The sequence below is a fragment of the Kryptolebias marmoratus genome, linkage group LG18, assembly GCF_001649575.2.
Source record: "Kryptolebias marmoratus isolate JLee-2015 linkage group LG18, ASM164957v2, whole genome shotgun sequence".
In the NCBI taxonomy this organism is placed as follows: domain Eukaryota; kingdom Metazoa; phylum Chordata; class Actinopteri; order Cyprinodontiformes; family Rivulidae; genus Kryptolebias; species Kryptolebias marmoratus.
This window is the reverse complement of record NC_051447.1, coordinates 18,093,449-18,115,161: the sequence shown is the minus strand read 5'-3', so window position 1 is coordinate 18,115,161 and position 21,713 is coordinate 18,093,449. Positions and strand designations below refer to the sequence as shown.

At 41.3% G+C, this 21,713-nt stretch overlaps 1 protein-coding gene across 12 annotated transcripts in view; it reads left to right on the top strand.

Annotated features, from left to right (window-relative positions):
• Nucleotides 1-21,713, top strand: part of sox5 (SRY-box transcription factor 5) — a 291,505-nt gene that overhangs the window by 35,087 nt on the left and 234,705 nt on the right. For 11 of the 12 annotated variants that reach the window (XM_037981187.1, XM_037981185.1, XM_037981190.1 and 8 more), the window contains exon 4: nt 7,477-7,537. In XM_037981187.1, coding sequence (XP_037837115.1) covers nt 7,494-7,537 — 44 coding nt within the window. In that variant the 5' untranslated portion in view covers nt 7,477-7,493. Of the gene's footprint in view, nt 1-7,476; nt 7,542-21,713 lie in introns of all 12 variants that reach the window. The other variant, XM_037981191.1, reaches the window with a different exon arrangement.

The window sequence follows — 21,713 nt, the reverse complement described above, 5'->3', positions numbered from 1 at the left end:
AAATGTGAAGCATTAGCGCACATTTTGGCTTCGGTCGCTGCTCCTGCACGCTTCCGGCATTCTGATGTTAACAGGAAGTGACGTCACGTGTCTTCTTCCTGAGTTATTTGGGGTTATTTTGTATTCCACGCTACACAAACCCACAAAGAAGAGACTAGACCGCAGAAACGGTGGCGAACCTGACCACAGATAAGCAGCAGAAAATGAATGAATTAATGGATGCTCCATAAGTGCAATAATTACTGACCACCACCACAAACTGAAAGCTATAACGATTCCTCCAAAAATATCTTATGAACAATAAATATTGGGTTAAAGTTGCGGGAAAGTTGTGGTGTTTTGGGCAAAGTTGCAAAAAGTAGCGATTTCGCGGAGTTTGCTTGATTTTGCGTTAATAGTTGCGATCGCAACATCGTGAAATCCTGGAAGGTCTGAGGAATGATACTTTTTAATGCTGCACATCTTATTGCTGATTTTCTAAAGTATTAAAAAAGAATTTTCTTTTAGTAAGTGTATATCATGTTTGAGAATTTTTTTAAATATATATTAATCTGAACTAATTTTCCTCATGTTTTTGGAAAATGATTTAACTCCTTGGTCAAAAAGCAGTACATAAACTGTGTGTGGTAATAACTTTGTTATGATAAGGTTGGGGGACAGAGGAAGTGATCCTCTGTAGACCCTGGAATAAAGCATTGCGGAGGTGTAAGCAGCTGGACCCAAGAAGCCCAGAATTGTCTACTTCAATTGGCACCAGTAGGACTGGAGAGGAAAAGAAAAATTGCCAAAAATTGGTCAAAATATGTTTTTTCTACTTATTCGTGGTCGGGTTGCGGAGGCAACAGGTTCACTAGGGAACCCCAGACATCCTTCTTCCCAGAGACACTTTTCGGCTCCTCCTGGGGGTTCATGAGGTGTTCCCAGACCAGAAAGGATATGTAATCCCTTCAAAATGTTCTGGGTCTGCCACGGGGTCTCCTCCCAGCGGGACGTTACTTAAGGAAGGCGTTCACAATGCTTTGTTCTAGCCTTTTGTGTCTTCTCTGCCTGTGACATAAATTTCGTCACCTTTAGCGTTCTGCTAAGGTCTGTCAGGTCCCTCAGCGGACGAACGGCGCAGCTCACGTCTTTGGGATTGCAATGACTGTGTGCACTGCAGTTCATGCCTCTCCCATCTAAAATGATGGTGCTGAAGAATAGACAAAAAAAGGCCAAGGTTCAAACCATGAGAAGAATCAAAACAACACAGATGGTTGTTTTGTGCAAATGCAGAGTTAGGAGACTTGCTTCTATAATTGTTTGGATAATTTAGCACTCAAGAACCACAAGGACACAAATATTGCATCAAACTCGTGGTGAGAACTCACTCCAACTTCTTGCATTTTGATTCGACAGTTGAACTATGGCTGTAGTCTTCTTCATGGACACTGAAATGCATGCATGTTCTTTCTTTGAGTATCTGTAACAATTCTTTTAATTGTTTAGTTAAAGCACTCTGAGTTTCCCTGATGCTGAGATGTACGATACGAATAAAGCTGCCTTGCCTTAATCAGATGCTTCAGCTGACTCCTTTCCAGATGATGAAGCTCCTTACCTTATTTCTAACGCTGAACCCAGTCACCCTACGGAGGAAAATCATTTCAGACGCTTCTATCCAAGATCTCTATTAGTTCATGATCCTTATCTCATGGCTATAGGCGAAGGTTGGAACAATAAATTGAAAGCTTCACCTTTTTGGCTTGGCTCCTTCCAGAGCAACGCCCTGATTACTGCAGACAAAACCCTAAATCATCGGTCCGCCTCTTGCTTCATCCCGCCATCACTCATCACAAGACAAAAACAAGTGTTTGTAGTAAGAGGCCCGATGTGAGCTCATTTACTGAAACGGTGTGCCCAGTGACCCTGTGTTGTGCACATCCCTCTGTCTGTGATTTTGCGGCCTCAAACAGATAACAACCAAAGGGTTGCCATCTGCAACTGTCCCAATCCCTCTACTTGATTGCATTGAGTCCCAAATGACCAGATGTTTCATCACTATTATGGATTTAGAGCTGATCTCAATAGGCAGATGTGTGTCTCTCCTGGCTGATTATTGTCATGATGGAGTATAGTCTGATTACCTCCTCTGATTAGGCCAAAAAGGGCCACTAATCCTCCCGTGGCCACTGCAGATTCAGCACGTTGATGCAGAGAATGGGATAAGGGTTACACAACTGACACACACACACACCTGCACAAATAAACGCAGCATTAGGCGAGCACTGTTTTCGAAGTAATGGCAAAAATCACATTCACACCATAAATACAGGTAAATGTGTGCTTTTTACGTTTAACAGGATGGTACACACACACAGACACACATGCAGACAGAGGTAGACACAGCTCTGATGTCAGGGTTTATAATGTGAGCTTGGCCGCTCATCCCAAATGTCATGTTTATCTGATCCGTATTAAAGACCCTGTGACAATGGAACAGATGGGGCTGCCTTTTGTCCTGCAAGTCCTCCTAGGACGGACACACACACACACACACACACATATGTATGTATGCCCGTGTAGGTCTCCTCCTCTCGCTTTTTTCCTCAGTGGACCATGTGAGTCGGGTTGAGGTTGTGTGATTGTGTTTAGCCAAGCAGAGTGATTGTGCTCTACAGGGGAGCCAGCCTGCACTCACCACAACAGACGGACAACATAAAACACACACACACACAATCAGATGAACACGCAAATGCAGCCACTGCAACTCCTGCATATATTTTTCAAATGCTATATGTGGGTTTTGCTTTCCCAAAGGTGCACAAGAGATATATATTTGTTCATTATTTTGGCTCTTATTATCACCTGAAGGCGAAGGCCCACGTCTTTGTGTGTTTCTGTTTGTCTATACTGTTAGCAAAATATCTCATGAACTGCTGGATTTCAGTTTAACTCTCAGAAAGTAATCATTGGATGTACAGCTACACCTGATTACTTTTGCCTACACGAAAATGTCAATGCCTCAGAGTAGCTGACAGTCATTTCCAACACATGCTCCGAGCGCTAACAGGTCATGCTAGTTCATGACGTTATTTTCAAGTTTCAATATAAGACGGAGGCGGGCGATATGCATTCCTTCAAGGAATTCGAGGACCTTTAATCTTTAGACTGTACTTTATCTAACTGTGAAGGCAAGTGGGTGACATTTCCAGACGTGCTGCTCATTAACTTTAAACAACAAGCAAACTCTCTCTGTGACCTCCTCCTCCTGACCCACTTCTAATTTCTTCATATCTGTTTTGCTGAAAACATATTTTTAACTCTGCTGCCCCAGAGACTCGAAGGCTGCTCTCTGCGGTGCGCGAGCAGCACAATAATGGATGCATTGTTTTTTTTTCCAGGTGGGAGAGAGCGAGGGAACATTACGCCTCCTGTGCCATCCCTCCCTTTAGGCCTTTCCTTTCTGCACTTCTGATTTGTCTCAGTGTACCTATTTGTGCATTAGTGTAAATGCATTCCTAATGAAATGTATTAGGAATTAAACTCCACACAGGTCTAATGTGTTTATTGCTTACACGTTATTTTTTTTCCCCTCAGTGCACATCTGCTCTGCGAGTTGTGCGCTTGTGTATTAGTGACCGTTGTGAAGGGGTGATTGTGCAGGACACACTGGAGAAAAGAGAGACCAGCTAGCAGCATAAAAAGCCACCAGTCCAGCTCGGCGGCTTCACTCGCAGCCAGCCGGCCCCACTCGGCATGCACCTGGCGTCCCCTCACACGCCACCATTATTAATTGCTAATACATATTTATGTGGCACAAATTTGCCATTTGTTTATGCATAAAATTATCAATAGCGCAGGGCGCCTAGCCAGAGAAAATGGTGACCTTTTTAAAGAGAAATAAATGGGACTGTACGTGTGTGTGTGTGCACTCCTCTGTGAATGTTGATCTAATGGCTGATGTTTAGGGGGGGGGAGGGTGGCCGTTTTGTGACTGGACCTCGCAGAGAGGCAGCTGAGGTCTGCCAACAGGAGATCCACTGATCTGGATTTTTACCTAAATTATTATTTTTTTTTTGTATTCCACAAATGAGCTTTCTTTGTTCTCTCCTTCATTAGCTGTGACCGAATTCTCAGCGGCTGCATCGGTTTGTACCTTCGAATCTGTGTGATGATGAAAAAGTGTCTATAAATGTGCAAAAGTGCGAAGAAGTTTGAACTACTCTACTTTAGAGGCAGAAAGCTTCACAATTTGATTATTATTTAGAACAAAAATACTGAGCACAGAATCCCTTGGACCTAAAAGAAACAAAACATTTTTGCTCCAAAATAAAATAGTTTTAAACCAGATTTTGGAAACTAGGAGTTTCCTAAACTAAGTTTCTGTGGCGATGGATGTTCATGATGCAGATAAATGTATTTATACCCTTTCGTCAAAGAAAGAAAAACCCACAATGGTTACTGAGATAACTTGAAACTGACAATAATAATAAAAAGAAAATCAGTCATTGCTTTTCAATTTTTGGTTTGGCACAATCATTTAAAAAAACTAACTAATGAAACTGGTCTTGACACAAAATCTGGTACTTATAATTATTTTGCCCACAGGGACAAGTTAAACTAAGGTGTGTCCTGTAATCAGCATCACAGGTGTCTTCAGTCCTGGAATCAGTCTGCCTGGTTAAAGGGGGACAGGTAGTCACAGGGCTGTTTGGGATCATGGTGTGTACCACAGTGAACATGGAGGACACACAGCTGAGGACAGAGTTGTCTCAGGAGCTCAGAAAGAAACTGAGCAGCAGGTTGAAGGTAAAGACTAGAAGACCGTCTCCAAGCAGCTGGATGTCCCTGAGACTACAGAAGGTTAAGGTCCACAGGACCGGAGACAACCTGCCTGGACGTGTCCACAAGAGGACAACTGAAGACAAATTGAAGAGACGGATCATATGAACGATAACCAAAGAGATCAGAGATGAAGTCCAAGGTCAAAGGTCATCAGTGGCTGTTTGAGACAAAGTGGACTTCATGGAGGACGACCGAGGAGGACACCAGATCATAAAAGAACTGGACTAGCTTCTGGGAGAATGTCCTTTGGACAGATGTGTCCCATCAGCTCCGTCTTCACAGAACTGAAAATGAAACCTACAAAGAAAAGAACCTGCAGGGGGACATGGAGGAGGCTCGGTTCTGTTCTGGTCCTGAATCTGTTCAGGGTCCGATGAAACCTGGAGACCATCAAGGCCTCCTGGAGCCAGATGTGCTGCTCAGAGTCAGAAAGCTCGGTCTCAGTCTCAGGATAATGAGCCAAAACCACCAAGAACGGGTCAGAACCAAACATTGGACCGTTCTGAAGAGGCCTTCTGAGCCCTGATCTAAATCCTGCTGAACATCTGGAGGAGGAAGCCTTCAGACCTGAGACAGCTGGAGCAGTTTGCTGACGAGGACACACCTGAGGACACCTGAGGACAGGTGCAGGAACCACTGGATTGACTCAGGAGTTTGAGTAACAAAATATTAAATTAAAGTAGCATCCTCTTTGTCAAGGTCAGCTTCATTAGTTGATTTTTAGTATTTTAAGTTATTTTTGCGAACTTTGAGGTTTTTTTACTATCTTTAATGAATGGATACAAACAAATTTGTATGCATCTATAAATCACTATCTTTGATGGGTTATATAAATGCAAAGAATTATAACCATCACCCCGACTGTACACAAATGTAAAACAACCGGATTCTTTTTTGGTATAACTGTTAACATCGTGGCTTTTTCTGTTGGGTCTTAAACAACTTTGGCTAGTTTCAATTAAATAAAAAAATAGTGTATAGTTGGATTTAAATACACTAGACTGGGTTTAAATTAAATAAAAAGTCTTAGAACAGTTAAAGATGGACTCTCTTTGACCAAATTGGTCTTAAATTGACAAAAATAGTTTGGATTTATAGCAAGATTTTTAACTTTCAATCACCAATGCCTTGTCTACAAATGTAAAGATTAAACCAACAAGACAAAATAAATCTAGTCGGGCTCCAAAGCTCCGTGATTAATGTTAAAATGTAAATTTGTACTTCTTTGGGATCATATTTTGGTCGTTTTGCAGTGACTTTCCGGAGTCTTGTTGTCATTGTGAGTATGTCAAGCAACCATGTGGAGATTGCAAAAGGTTATTCCTTGTGACACGGCCCGGCTGTTTCTCTGCGCTTCCAGCCTTCACGCTAAGCTAAATCAACGGCTGCAGGCTGTTGCTTCGCTTTTCTCACACAGCACCGAGTCTGGTATGACTCTTCTCGTCCAACTCGTGGAAGTTAAAGAAAGTCGATGAATACATTTCCAGAAACGTCAAACTGTTCACAAGGAGCTGCCAATAAACACAAACCTTTCAAAAAAGAAAAGAAAGTCTTCGTGCTTGCTAAAAAAAAAGCAAATGTTGTACCTCATTTTTCTCTCTGTGGCAATTAACTGAACAATGAAAACAATTATAATGAAACTAAAAGTATAATAAACCAGTAAGTTTCCTTAATTTGAAAAAGAAGTGTTTTAAACAGCCACCAGACAACAGATTTATTCTGTTCTGCACACATTACACCAAAGAATTATATGAGAAAACCTTTTTTTTTTGCTGTTTTAATTGACTAAAGTGCAGAGATATTGCCTGACACAATTAGGTGTATTAAACTACATTGATTTTAAAGCTTTATTTTCCTCCTGACTTTGTTTTTCTGTCACCTTTTAAGGTTGTATATCACTCAGCTGCAACTGTTTGGACCTTGGAGGCTCAAAAAATTGCGAGAAAATACAGAAGTTTTCACTTGAAATTACACATTTTCTCAAAGTCCTGGCAAAATATGGGCCACAATTCACTGGGAATTTACATATATATCACTAAATAAAAGGCACCTCTATTGCTCTAGGTAGATTCCTAAATTTTTCAACTTTTAACTCACAAAAAACCATCATACTAAGGTGAATTAAACCAGGGCATGACAACAAACACGTCTTGTAACAGCTGTGACAGAAATATGTGATTGTAGTCATTTTAAAATAAAATTCTATATCTGGAAATCTTGTCAAGACCCCTAACTTCATGTTCCCTGACCCCAGGTTTGAGGACCACTGCTCAAGAATTACAGAAACTAAATTGAGAAGAACTCGAGACAAGTCTCAGACGCGAAAACTGAGTTTTTTGAGAGAAAATTGGTCCCACAGAAATATAAAAAAACGAGGCTCTTGGATTCAAGTGAGGAAAATTAAGACTTGAGAACGAACTGAGACATTCTGGAAAACCAAACACGAACACCGTTCACAATTTTTCGCTTCCAGAGATACAGGCTTTAGATCTTCCAACATCTTTTTATTTTCTCTATTCTGTGAAAACCACTCTCTGATAACATCACCTACACCTCACTCCTCTTTAGTGAGTTCCTCATGGTTTATTTGTGGGTGTTTGTGTAATTGTTTTAGTGTGTGATGCAGCTAAATGCGTCTGTGCTTCTCTTCACCAGGCTTGGCCTTCTCTCTGATGGGTATTCCCTCTGCAGCAGAGCCACCTCCATCGGGACGCTTGTAGGTCAGCTTCTATTTTCATACCACACATTTTTACACACAAAAGTCGCTGCATTTACATGAAAAAAGGGGCAACTTATAAAGTAAGGCAGATAACTATAGATTGAACTGGGTATACTGTATCCTATCTACTTTGTAGCATTTACTGGGTCAAAGACTGGTTAGTTTAACTTTATAGTCAACATATCCAGCTGGACAGTGAGAATCCATTTGGATGCATGTTTACGACTGTTTGAAGAGACAGATTAGTCCACAGGCCTTTGTGTGTCTTTCAAATCACAGATTTTCACTATAACACAAGTATTTTCACATCTTTATCATAAACTGTTCACACAAAAAGTCATAAAAGAGTGATTTGAGTTAATGACTTGTTTGTTTCAGAGGGAAACAAAGCGACATTTTCTGCAGAATTTGACTTGGGTTTGTTATTTGTAATGCGGACAATAACAGATGCAAAAGATTTAGGAGGAAGAGGAAGTTTCCGTCTGAAACTCCCGTCTCCATAAATACCATACTAAATCTAATCAGCCCATAAAAAAAAACATACGAGGAATTTCTATTCTTGAGGAACAAGAGTCACAAAACTGTAAAAGAAACCCCCCGGAGGAAATGAGGCTAACGACCTAAAATATAATTAAAATTTACAGAAAAGGCAGAAACTGTTTGGGTAAAAATGAGGAAGAGATTTCACAGTGATGGCATCCATCCATCCATCCATCCATCCATCCATCCAACTATCCATCCATCCTTTTATTCATCCATCCATCCAACCATCCATCCAACTATCCATCCAACCTTTCATCCATCCTTCATCCATCCATCAACCAACCTATCATCCATCCAACTATCCATCCATCCTTTTATTCATCCATCCATTATCTTTTACTCGCTTCACGTTTCTGGGTCACGGGGAGCTGGTGCGGATCTCCAGCGGTCACCGTGCGAGAGGCGGTATGACACCTAGACAGGTCGCAAGTAATCGTTGATTCTAGTATGTGGTAAAAAAATGAAAAATCCTAATGCAAAACTATACACACACTTTAATGCAGCTGAAAGCAAAAACAGACCGAAAACAACATTTAGACGTGAAAAGGCTAAAGATAACCTGATGAACTGGAGTGATATACCCCAACGCTGGCCTTCAATTTGACGTCAGCTGAAACAATAAGATATTATGTGTGTGGTGAATAAAATATTGACAGTTTTTACCAGCATTTCACGTACTTTTTCAGATATCAGCTGCTTTAAATTATGTAAGTTAGAGAGAGGTAGCAATATTAATTAGAAGTTTGTCTAAAATAATAATACTAAACAGCAACAACTCTGTATGTTCTCTTCTCTCTGTTAATGATTTCAGACGGTTTTCTTTAAATTGTCTACCACCTCAGATCTTCTCAAATGCTTTTCAACAATAACCTAATCATATGGCTGGATGAAATATATGCTGTTGTTATATTTAATACACAAATCTTGACTAAAGTATAGAGTTGTTTAGAGAATCTAGTCGAGATTTAATTAGTTTTCACTGTGACATTGAAGAAGAAAGCCCATTTTTATTGACCATGACTGATTTATGACGGCGATGAAAGCATAAAATGTTCAAGGAATACTTTTTATAAGCACTGTTCAAGGTTTGACTATAAAGGCTATGACTCCATCCCCTCCCATCATAAGATGATCTCAGTTTAAAACAATAGCATTAAAGGCAGCAGGCGATATGCATTTTTTAAGTCTTTAATTTGTTCAGAAATTGTCTGCAAAGGGGAAGGAGATGCATGGAGTTTTAACTCTGGAAAAGGCAATATGTTGTAGTAACTCCTGTGGTTTAGTTCAACTTGCACACAAACATTACCTGAGCGTATTAAAGGGTTTGAGCCGGGAGAGAAAGAGACGAGGGACACGAAGGACAGAAGTCAGGCAGAGAAACAGACAGAGAGGTGTGAGTTGGGTCTGTTTAGTTTGGACATATGGCTCCCGCCAGCCCAGAGACCCGGTACTGAGGGGACCATGAGGACAGAATAGAAAAGGGAAAAACCAACATGCCATCTGGAATGGGGACAAAGAGCCAGCGGTAGCTTCAATAAATAGTGTGTGTGTGTCAAAGAGCGAGGGCACTAACGACGTCAATTCAGTTGAGGAGCAGCGACCTCACTCTTTGGCCTGCTAGGATGGACATAAACACACACACACACACACACACACATATATATATATATATATATATATATATATATATATATATATATATGCACACACTGAAATACAAAGCCTGATAAAGATGACTGTATTTCACTGCTGTCTCTTCATCTGCCAGAGCGTCCATCCGTAAAGCCCTGTCCACATCGTTGTGTGTGTGTGTGTGTGTGTGTGTGTGTGCGCGCTCCTACCCTCTTTTCCGTCAGATACCACTGAAGTGGCATGCTTCACAGGGCATGATATTGTCTGACATATGGGTTTTGCTCTTTTGCTCTGTCCAGGAAACAAGGCCAAGCGGGAAGCCTCAGAATGGAGCTCTTGGTTTCGGTCCAGTTTCCATCAAGTCCAGTTGTCTTTAATGTTAGCTGAGAGAAACTGGGGTACCAGCGAGACTCCGCAAACAAGGCCAACGGCCCGAGCGCTGGGTCACTTTTGTTGTGTGTTAGTTTCATCAACATCTGGGTCAGCGATGAAAGTTGGGAGAGCGAGTTGTTTCTAGAAGTTAATGTGGCAAGCAAACGAAACGTGTGGCTTTTAAATCACAACTTTTTAGATTAAGATTTTCATTTACCTGTGCTTGGTACCAAAAAAAGCAGCGTAAACATCACAGGTCTTCTTACGATGTAACACATAAGCAATGGTACGCAGCTCAAATGAGACATAAGACAGACAAGAGCCTATGAGTATTAAAGCACCACAATACCATGACATTGCAGACAGAGCGTTAACTTCGCATGAGATTGTGTAACATCATTGTTAGGTCACTGCTACATAACTTTTTGGCGCATATGTGAGGTATGTGTGATGTTTCATAGCTGCTATGTTGGTAATGCATATAAGCTCTGTGGTGACCTGGCGTTGATGGAGATAAGGCTACGTAAGCTAGGGTAACATTTACGAAAAGAGGATATGCTGCAGTGTTCATTTCTTGCAGCTACGGCATTTCAGTACAACATAGAACTGGAAGGTAAATATGTTTTTCCATATGACTTGAACTAAAACTTCCATCATGAACCTATTAGTTTCAAAGGTTTGAGGCACTGAACCTGACTTTCTTGCTTTCTTTTTCTAATATATGTGTGTGACAGAGTGAGTGGGTTGGTGTGTTTACAGGCATGTGAGTGCTGAAGAGCTGATGGCCTAAACAGATAAAGGTCTGATGGAGGATGGGTTCTCTTTTATTCGAGTTTCGGAGACAAGCGGCTGTCTGAAATACACACAATGCTGGAAACATGCACACCATCCCCACTCTGCCATGTGCATACATCACATGTCAATTCCTAAGTGCTAGGAAACAAAGGGTGTGTTTAGCCTGAGGTTTCACTGGAAGTTTAGGACCTGGGTTAGGGCTCTGATGCCATGCATGACTGAGAGATGGCGAAGTAGAAGGTTTGGTCTGACAGGTGGGAAAGTGTCGCTCTGGTTCCCTTTTTAAAGATGCTCTTCTCATAAAACTCATGTTTTTCCCCTCCTTGGCATGGCTCCGGGGTAATTTGTTAAAAGGGAGAAACAAGAGGAAGAGCGGACTTCAACCTTTTCCAAGGAACTTCCAGAATTTAAGATAGCATGCGGCGGATAATGAGCAGCCCAAACAGAGGAAGTGGAATTAAGCTCTGCAATTCTTGAAAATGATAGGTTCCTTTTTGTGCAAGACAATAAGCCAACAGTTTCCTGTGCTGTGACCCGTTGGTGCTCTGTTTTACCAGCCATTTTAGTAGAAATGGGGTCATTTTTTTGTTTATGCCTAATATCAGTTTTGTTGCGTGAATGCTGATATTACTTTCCTGTTTACCACTAACTACTTTTGCAAACTTTGTGCTTTTTTTAATCATTTAAAACTTTCGGCTTAACCGGTAATAAGATGCTATGACTTTTAGTATTTGTAACTTATTAAGTTTTGAATTATTTCCCTTCATTCATAAAAAAAAAATCCCCATAGAATTACATTAAGATCTTGTCAAGTTCTATCAAAAACATCCTTTGAAATCTTCTTTAACATACTTTATTTTGTCTCCTTTTAGCTTTTAGTTACTGTCTTATTAATTTTAGCTATTAGCTATGGTTTATGTTAATTTTAGCTTTTTGCATAGTTTAGGAAATTTGAACTTTCAGCTACAGCTTTGCTACATTTATCTGCAGTTTTGTTAATTTTCGCTTTTTGCTGTGGTTTTACTGTATTTAGCTTACATCTACAGTTTTGCTACTTCTAGTTTTTTCCATGGTTTATTTACATATCACTTTTAGCTACCGTTTTGCTGATTTTAGCTCCTGTTCTACTTCTTGCAACTAACAATTCAGTCAATTTATTCTTCAGGGTTTCTGCAAAGTCATTCAGCGTCCAGCATTTACACTGCATTTTAGCAGAAAATGCAATTTCTGAGGTAATCATCGGTTATGTCATGACTGCTGTGGTCTGTTACTTTGTCTGTATTATGCTGTGTGTTATAGTTTTTCAAGCACTAAGCTGAGAAAAAAATAAATAAATACAGCTTTTAGTTTAAATATGACAACGGTCTATCCGATACTGCGCTTCCTCTGAACCAGAGTGACGTAAGTTGATCAGATCAACATTTGTCGAAAAAATGAAAATGAACGGGCATCATACGGGTTTACAAATAAAGTGTGGCCCTCAGAGGATGTTCTCAGAGGCCATTTACACGAGGCTGTTTTTCAGTGAAACTGTGATATTTCTGTTGCGGTTCAGACGCTCGTTTACACGACGACAGCGGTCAGATTGTCTGATACTAAAACTTTTTCAGACCCCTCCATTTGCATTTTAAAGGAAGCCGCAAGGTGGCCACGACACACAGGCACACACAGAGTAATAACGGTGGATAGCAGAGTGCTGTTATATGCTGTTAAATGTTACTCACCCTGTTCAACATGTAGCAGCAATTCAACCTCACTGTAAGTTCAAGCAAAAATCCTCTAAAGGTCCCGGCTCCACTCTACTCGGCTTGCTTTGAGCGCGTTTCCACCGGCATTTTTTCAAGGCCGGTTCCTGCTTTTTTAGTCCCTGCTTCAGAGTAGGGCCAGCTGGGTGGGCGGCGCAAGCTTAGCTCCTGTTCACTCATTGGTCGTGGGTGTGGCCAGATGCAAGCATAAAGAGCGAAGGTAGGAATATAAACAACAGGGTTAGCTTACCCTGCAACGTTTAGCTGTCTGTCCCCCAGCTGAAGGAGAAACCTGAAAACCTCTGGCGGATAACAGCTGTCCTACTCCGCGCAACAATCGCGGCATCCAGAGCATTTCTTCCTCTGCGCCTCTCTTCCTGAAGTCTCCGGAGAATCCCCATAAGTTTAAAAAACAGCAACAAGACAAGGCCACCGTTGACCATAGCTCTTCCGAAGTCTGGAGGTGTGGCTTTGGAGCCCCCTCCCCATCAACACAAGGAGGCGTTCCTCTGCTGCCGACCAAGGTAGTTTTTCTTTTTCTGCACATACATCTGTGCATGTACAACACTAAGATGCTTCCTTCCTTGTAAAAACACCACTTGGTTGTTCTTCCCGTACATAAAAGCTCTGTATGGTGCCCTTTTAGTGTTGGGGGCTGGCAAAGATGGATCGTCTTTTCAGCTCAGTTTGATCATCTTTGCAACACATCCGGGACTTTTTGCTCCTTGTGAACATGCTCCGACACGTTTCTACCATGTGGGCTGATCTGACGTCAGCCCACATGGTAGAAACGTGTTCTCTATTGCTGTCGAGGGAAAAGAGGAACATATTTTCCTTGCCCTGTGACAACACGGCTGGGACGAAGCTATTGTAACTGTGGCAGGCTGACGCCACACGGTCGATCCCTTGAACTCGCACACACACATGTATGCATACATGCACAAAGCTCAACAGTGGGATCACATCATCTGTCACCCAGGGCCAAGGCGGAGGGGCGACAGATTGTCCTCGTGGTGTTCCTTCAGGTCCCATTGCTCCAAACACACAGACACACACACAAACAATCTGCCCACTGACATACTGTTCTCAGAGTTTTTCAGCGCGCTGGAAGGGCGGTTTCTCCGCTTTTATTCACTGCAATTGTTTCACTTAAATGTAGCGTGTTTATAATTTTAAGGCGCAGAACTCTGACTACTCTTTTGCCACTAATTTATCAGTTCATAAAGATTTTTTCCGTGGACAGTGTCATGGAAATGCACAATCGCAGACGTAGCCAAAGGTTAACTACTTCGCACGGATCAAAAAGAGAAGCCGACGATCTCATTAATAGTGTTTTTTAGCTATAGAATATGGGATTGTGAGGAGATCAATAGATGCAACGTGACGTATTACACCGTCTCGAAACAGGCGCATCAATTAAACATCAAGAGCAGACGTCCTATAACCTAACCCGGTGATAATCAAGGGTCTTTTTATTTTCAAAGTGCTGCTCAGTGAACGCCTGGCCTTCAGAGATCGTCATCCATAAACATTACCTGGCTTTGTTCCCCCTGGAAACTAGACGTCCACTCCTTCCCTTCTCCACGTCCGCCTCATTCTCCTCAGCATCATCTGTCACTTTATTCGCGTTAAAGCAAAAAAGCAACAGTTTGCCTGAGCTCTGATATTCTCTCCTTGAAGAACAGGTGAGGTGGAGAACAGAGGTGAAGGAGGCAGAGCGATGCAGAGCCAGGCAGTTTACATCCCCCCCCTTTCCTTTTTTCTCCGTCAGCCTGGGTTGTGGCCAATTAGGCCTATTAGCAACAACAAAACAGAAGAAAAACACAACAAAACTCCGTCGGCAGGCAGGCAGGTAGTTAACGGTGGGAGGAATTGTTATCTCTCCCACTGACAGGAACAAAGAAAATGCTCTCCAGAGTGCCAGAGAAAAAAAATTATACCTCCCGGTGTTCTCAGATCTACAATTAAACTCTTTACTGCAATTTCACGTAGGTTGGAGTCTCCAGAGGGACGTTTCGATGCACTGCTGTGATTTTTACACCTGCAAAGAGGTGTATTACATAATTAGCCAAGTTTGAGACGATTGTTCACATGTGCAAAGGAGCCAAAACTTTGCAGCTTTTAAAATAGACTTTAATATCCTTGTTGGGTTGTCAAATTAACCTGATAAATTTGTACTTTATATGAAGAAATCAGCTGCTTTCTCATCTATTATGGAGAAATTTGCAGCATTAAAGCTTTAATTATGAGCCAAATCGAGAAAAAAATTTAAAACTGCTTAAAACATTTTGAAGATTTTATATTATATGTGTATTTTGTAAAGAAGCTTGCATTGTTATACTTAAAGTATACTCATATTTGAATCAAGTAATCTTTTCCAATCTGCTTTACACGTTTAACTTTAGCTGTTTTCACATTGATTATGTTTAGCAAATATCTCATGAATGGACAAGTTTCAATAAAACTCTTAGAAAAGTCTTAGAAAGTCGACACATTTTAGGATTCCTGCCACATCCAACTGACCCTCAAACACATAGAAATGGCTCCAACCCAGTCAGTTGTACAGATATTAATCTAAAAATTGGAATGGTAGTAGCTGGGAATCATCCCCACTAAAGATTTTGATCATAAATAGATTGTGCTGCATCAGTGGTATCCAATCCTGATCCTGGAGGTCCACCATCCTGGATGTTTTAATTGTTTCCCTGTTCTTCATCGGGTCAGGTTCTGCAGAAACCTGTTAGATCAGGTGTGTCAAAGCAGAGAAACATCTAAAATCATGCAGGATAGCAGCCCTCCAGGACCATGACTATTTACCATTAACTAGTTGGAGCCTGTCTGTTCGCAAAGTATCTCACGCCCCACCGGATGGACTTTAATGAAACGTTCAGGAAATATTCATCCATCCATCTTCTTCCTTATCCGGGGTCGGGTCGCGGGGGCAGCAGCCTAAGCAGGGAGACCCAGACTTCCCTCTCCCCAACCACTTGGGCCAGCTCCTCCGGGGGAATCCCAAGGCGTTCCCAGGCCCTCCAGCGTGTCCTGGGTCTTTCCCGGGGCCTCTTCCTGGTGGGACGTCACCAGGAAGGCGTCCAGGAGGCGTCCTAACCAGATGCCCGAGCTGCCTCAGCTGGCTCCTCTCGACGTGGAGGAGCAGCGGCTCCCTCCCGGATGACCGAGCTTCTCACCCGATCTCTAAGGCAGAGCCCAGACACCCTGCGGAGGAAACTCATTTCAGACGCTTGTATTCGCGATCTCGTTCTTTCGGTCACTACCCAAAGCTCGTGACCATAGATGAGGGTAGGAACGTAGATCGACCGGTAAATCGAGAGCTTCGCTTTTTGGNCTCAGCTCTCTCTTCACCACGACAGATCGGTACAGCGCCCACTTCACTGCAGACGCTGCACCAATCCGCCTGTCGATCTCCCGCTCCATTTTTCCCTCATTCGTGAACAAGACCCCGAGATACTTAAACTCCTCCACTTGGGACAGGACATCTTCCCCGACCCGGAGAAGGCAAAATTCATTGCTTTTAATTCTGCAGCTGATTAACAATTGAAGCCAACTCAATTCAAGATGGCCGCCACAATTAACTGACTTTAGCCGGCACAAATATGACTTCAACTCCGTCAGCTTTACAGATTTTGAGCAACTCTGTCACAATATTGCATAAAATTGCACGTAACAATAATTCCAAGATTTGACTAAAAGAGCTTCAGCTCTGTCATTTCTCAGCATGAGATGATCTTAGCGGGCGATATGCATTCCTTCCAGCACTGCTAGGCCTTTAATATGTATTGGGTCTCTTTGACTTCATTTGCTGATTCCGCTCGTTGCGTTCCTCTTTGACAGTCTCTGAAGAACCCCCCTTTTACTCCACACTCTGATTAAATGCTCTGCACTCTGTATAAAATCCATTAACTCAACATGCCGGCACACAACCGTCACCCAGATGGGAGCCGAGTGTGTGTGTGTGTGTGTGTGTGCACGCCACGGCAAGTGGGAGGAAGACGCAATCAAACAGAAACACGCAGGAGAAGAACGAGGGGAAAGACGGAGACCGAGAGAGGGAGGGATAAAGGGACGGGATGGAAGGAGTAGGCAGGGAGGTAAACTGAATGTGACATCTCATATTTGACTTTTCACTTCCCATTTAGCTGACGTCTCCAAGATAAGTGGAGGAAAAATTACTGTTCTCATTCTGCTAGACAAAGACATCTGGGTGTGAGCGCATCTGCTGTCTCGGACTGCTGAGTTTTACCTTTCAGCCTCCTCAGTTCGTGACAAACGGGCAGGTCAGAGGTCAGCGTTAAAGGGTTACTGGTTATGGATCAGGTCTGAAGGATGTTTCAGTCAAAAGCTTGAGCATCTTTGAAGAGATGAATATCGCCCGCCACAGGACCTGTTAGCGCTGAGAAACAAAAACTGTAAAATGACCGAGTTGTAGCTAAGGTTGCTTAGCTGTGGCGGCCATCTTTAATCGAGTCAATCAGTTGTAGATGTGCTTTCTGAAAGTTTCATAAAATTCATTCATTGGTTCAGGAAGTGTTTTGTTAGCAAACAAGCGATTAAATGATCACCCGCCTTTCATGATGGTGGCTCATAAACACTGATCTTCATTTCATAATTGTGGCAACCTCTGACACAATATTCATATTTTTCTCTAGATATAGTGATAATTTCTTCTTCTTCCTATTAATATTTATAATTAGATAGTTTTCCTGTTTATTGGTTCTTTTTATACATTTTTTTGGACTAACTACTTCTGCATACTTTCAGACGTTTCAGGCAATTAAGTATCAAAACGTTCAGCTCGTTGAGGATATTACAGCTACAAGTTTTGGTTTTTGTAAATGTCACACTTTTAGTAATATTCTACTTTATTTACAATTGTTTTCCTCATAGAATTGCATTGAGATCTCCTCAGATTGTTGGAAAACGATGTGCTCATTGAAATATTCTTGCTTTATTTGTAGCTTTTAGCTAATGTTCCACCTTTTGTTTTTCTAATTGTAGTTTTTGTTCTGATTATTTAAACGCCAGCAGTCATTAAGAAGTCAGAGTTTCTCTTACAGATATGAATTTCACCGTTTGCGCTTCTTTTTTGCACAAGGGGGGAAGAAAACTTAAAATAACATATCTATAAATGTATCAGTTTGACTATGGATTTAAACGTTTTTAGTTACAAACAATATTTATGTAGACAAGTTGTTGTTATTTACATTTACAGTTACAGACTCGCCTCCTTGCTCAGCTTTGTTTTTCATACTTCCTGCAGTCGTAACATCTCTTCTGTCAACCTAAAATCTTATCTGTTTGTTATTTACATGCTGTTGATCTGTTCACTGTCGGAACTTGATGAAAAAGGCTTCATGTTAATAGATTTTGTATCTATAAGCTGCAGGTTTAATCCGCCTTGCTGCATCTGCGGCACCTACAGAACAGGTTTCCTGATCTGAACTCGTATTGACTCCTGCAGGACGGAGCGTTTGTTCGTTCGGGCGCCAGTTCAAGCGAACATGAGAGGCGACGGCTCTCGTCACCTCTTGGAACACCTATGCTGTGTGTGTATGTTCGTTTCTGTAACCTTTGTGTGCGACTGTTTGGGTCCATCCTGTGTGTGTGTGTGCATATCCCCCGCAAGGCCCTGGGGTTACAGGCAGCTTGGTGACGGTGCAGATGGGATAACATATGACATGTGAGCGACTGAGTGAGTGTGCCGACGTGTTTGTGTGTGCGTCTCAGTCCATCTGGGCTCCCCTCTGATCGACCGGGGCTCCCTCTGCTCTCTGTGGCCCACTGGGGAGCCGACGAGATGGGGGGAGAACTCCGAGGAGCAGGGCCTCCATCAGGGCTCCTCTACCTCACTGCAACCTTTGTTTTTATAGGTTTCTCGAAGTGATTTATTTCAGTTATCATCGCCAGAAGCCATGAAAGGTGAGGAATCATGCCAGAACCGTCTGTTTTAGTAAAATATTTCACAAACCATTGGACGGATTTTAATGAAATTCTCAGAAAGTAATCACGGGGTGCACATCTACAACTGGAGACCTCCTCAAGGTGGTCGCCATGTGTTCTAGTGAACACAAAACCGGCTTTAACTCGTTCAGATGTACAAATATTGAGCTGCAATTTGGCGTGGTAGTAGCTGAGAGTCATCCCAAGCACATGCTCTAAACCAGGGGTGTCAAACCCAGTGACGCAAGGGGGCCAAAATTAAAAATCTGGTCCCAGCCAAGGGCCAATTACGATCAATATTTATTAAAATTACATAAATTAACCTTAGTTTTAGATGTATTATGTCAAATCATTCATATAGAAATATCAATGACCTTTTCCCAGTTACAGATTATACAGAATTTAGAGCAAACATCTTTTAATGAACACAGACAAATAGATCAAACTTCAAAAAGCTCATCATTAGCTGTCATTTCTTACGCCTCACTCAGCTTTTAAATGAATTTTTTAACATTAAAACAGATAAAAACCTGATCACACAGAAATTAAAACTATTTATTGTTGGCTTCTAAGTCACTGTCAAGAGAAAACTTCACTAATTAAGCTCAGTTTTTTCAAGCAAAATAAGAATCAGAGACTCGATCTGTCCCAGACTGGAGGGCCGGATGAAATGTTACCGAGGGCCGGATCTGGCCCGCGGGCCTTGAGTTTGACACGTGTGCTCTAAGCACTAACAGATTGTACAAGATTTTTGTTTAAAACTTTGGCGTGCAAAGCGGCAGGTGATTTGTATTTATGAGCAATCAGACTATTTAAATAATTTTTTGCAATTTAAGTACTTTTGTACAAATTTTGTGCTATTTTAGTCGTTCATATATCAAAACATTCAGGAGATGGGTGCTATGGCTTTTGCTTTTTGTAATTTCTATACTTATATAATAATATTTTCTCCACCAAAATACATTGAGATCTCTTCAATTTTTTCCAAACCAATTTTCTTTTTGAAATCTACTTCAGCGAACTTGCTGTTTTTCTCTTCTTATGCTGCTTTTAGGTTTTGCAAAATTTATCTAGCAAGTCATTTAAGAGCTTTTCAGAAAATAAAAACACCCACTTTTGTCTGTGATTTATCATACAGACATGCACACTTGCAGTAAATTAAAAAGAGAGAATTTGCCACCAAACTCATATTTTAAGTTCAATATAATTATAATTGAAGTTAAGGGTAATTTGACAATTTCCTAATTAATTAAAAGATATATCTCAGCCTTTCAGTAAATTGATTTGACAACATAAGGCATTAAGTTTACCAGGTTATTTATATCTTTTTACGTTTTCACAACTTTCTGCATTTCATTTAAGAAATAATCTAATCATATAATTATAATGAAAACTGTCAGATTCGCTTTACAGGAAGCAAATTTATCATGAAAGTTGCATTCATATAATTCAGGCATTTAATAGCCTGAATAGGGAATTATCAGAATATGTATCTGTAACGCCTTTATTTGATTTCTGTCATGGTCGCTGTGATTAGGAAGTCAAAGTGCACGGCTGATTGTGTTTGAAGATTGAAGTTTTGATTGTTTAAATTTCAAAACAGACCTTGTTCATTGTTGGTTTTACTCTAGTTTTTGATTTGCACGATGTCTGAAAGGTAAAGTGTTAGTATCTCCTCATGAAAATGTGGTTACAGGTTTTGAGGTTTCAATTGCACTCATGAATAAATCTTAGAATAATCCTTTTGTGGTTCCTGAAGTGCTCTCGCAACCCTGAAGGTGCTCTCTGTGGCTGTGTTGCATTACTTTGACAAGGAAGAGGATTAAAGATATTAAAAAAACATCTTTTATGTCAGTTTTTTGTTTTTACGTTGTGAGGGATGACGATAGAGGACAACACGGCTTCACTAAAGCCATTTATTCACTTAAAATAACAATATGTGAGCTTTGGAAGGTAATAATGTTTGTTTTACTAGACTCAAGCAGGGATTACACGTCTTAAAAAGCTGTTCAGGTTTACAGCAGAGGAGAGGACGAGAAGTTCTTGAAATCTTTTCATCCACACAGAAACAGAAAACGATACAAAATGCTGCAGTAATTATGCCAGGCCTGTGTGTGGCACTGTGGCGCTGTGACGCTGCTACGGAAACACACCAGAAACAGGAAACAAGACGTGGAGCACGCTCATAAGGCTTCCAGTTTGGTTCGAAACCATCGATTGTAAAAACAAGAGGAAAAAGGAGGGTGTGTGGTTATGATAGGGGTTTCCAAACGGCGAACTGAGGTCTGGAGACCAAAATAAAGTCTTATCTGAATCGTCAACATAAAAATGGACAAATTGACTTTTTTTTTTGAGTCTGCACATTAGGGATGTGGGACTGAACCCTTGACACAGAAATCTCGTCCTCTAACTTGCGAACAAGCTGTCACATCAAAGTGTAACAAGTCACTTTTTATTCGGGCCTCAAATATCGAACTGAACCTAAATAATGAAACGGCGTATTTGGACACACATCAACAAGTTCTACGCCTAAAATTTCCTTTTTGAAGTTTTTTTTATTTTGTTAGTCAGGATTTTTTTACATGGAGGGGCAGGACTTAAAAATTGTGCTGCAGCCAGCCCCTAGGGGGTGCTCATCCTATGTGGCTTCAACTTCCTGTGTCCAGTTGTATATTGATGATCTGGTTGCAGATCAGTTATTAAACTTCAATGCAAAGAAGATATATTTTTTACTTGTGCATGTTTTCCTGTATTTCCAAAAGAGTTGATTTGGGCAGCACATCTTTTTCCACCTTTATGGCAATTCATTTAAGGCGGCACAGCTTTTCTACCATTCACTGCAAATTTATTTTAAGCATTCAAGGTAATTCCTATGTCTCGCCTTTTGAGTTTCATCTACAGAGAGAAGCTGCAAGCCCACAGGTGGAAAAACAACACGGTGAAAGAATATAAACATATGCATATATACACTGAACTTTACTAGCCTTAGGTCCAGCCTTAGGTTCAGCCTTAGAAACAGCCTTAGGTCCAGCCTTAGAACCAGCCTTAGGTTCAGCCTTAGAAACAGCCTTAGGTCCAGCCTTAGAACCAGCCTTAGGTCCAGCCTTAGAAACAGCCTTAGGTTCAGC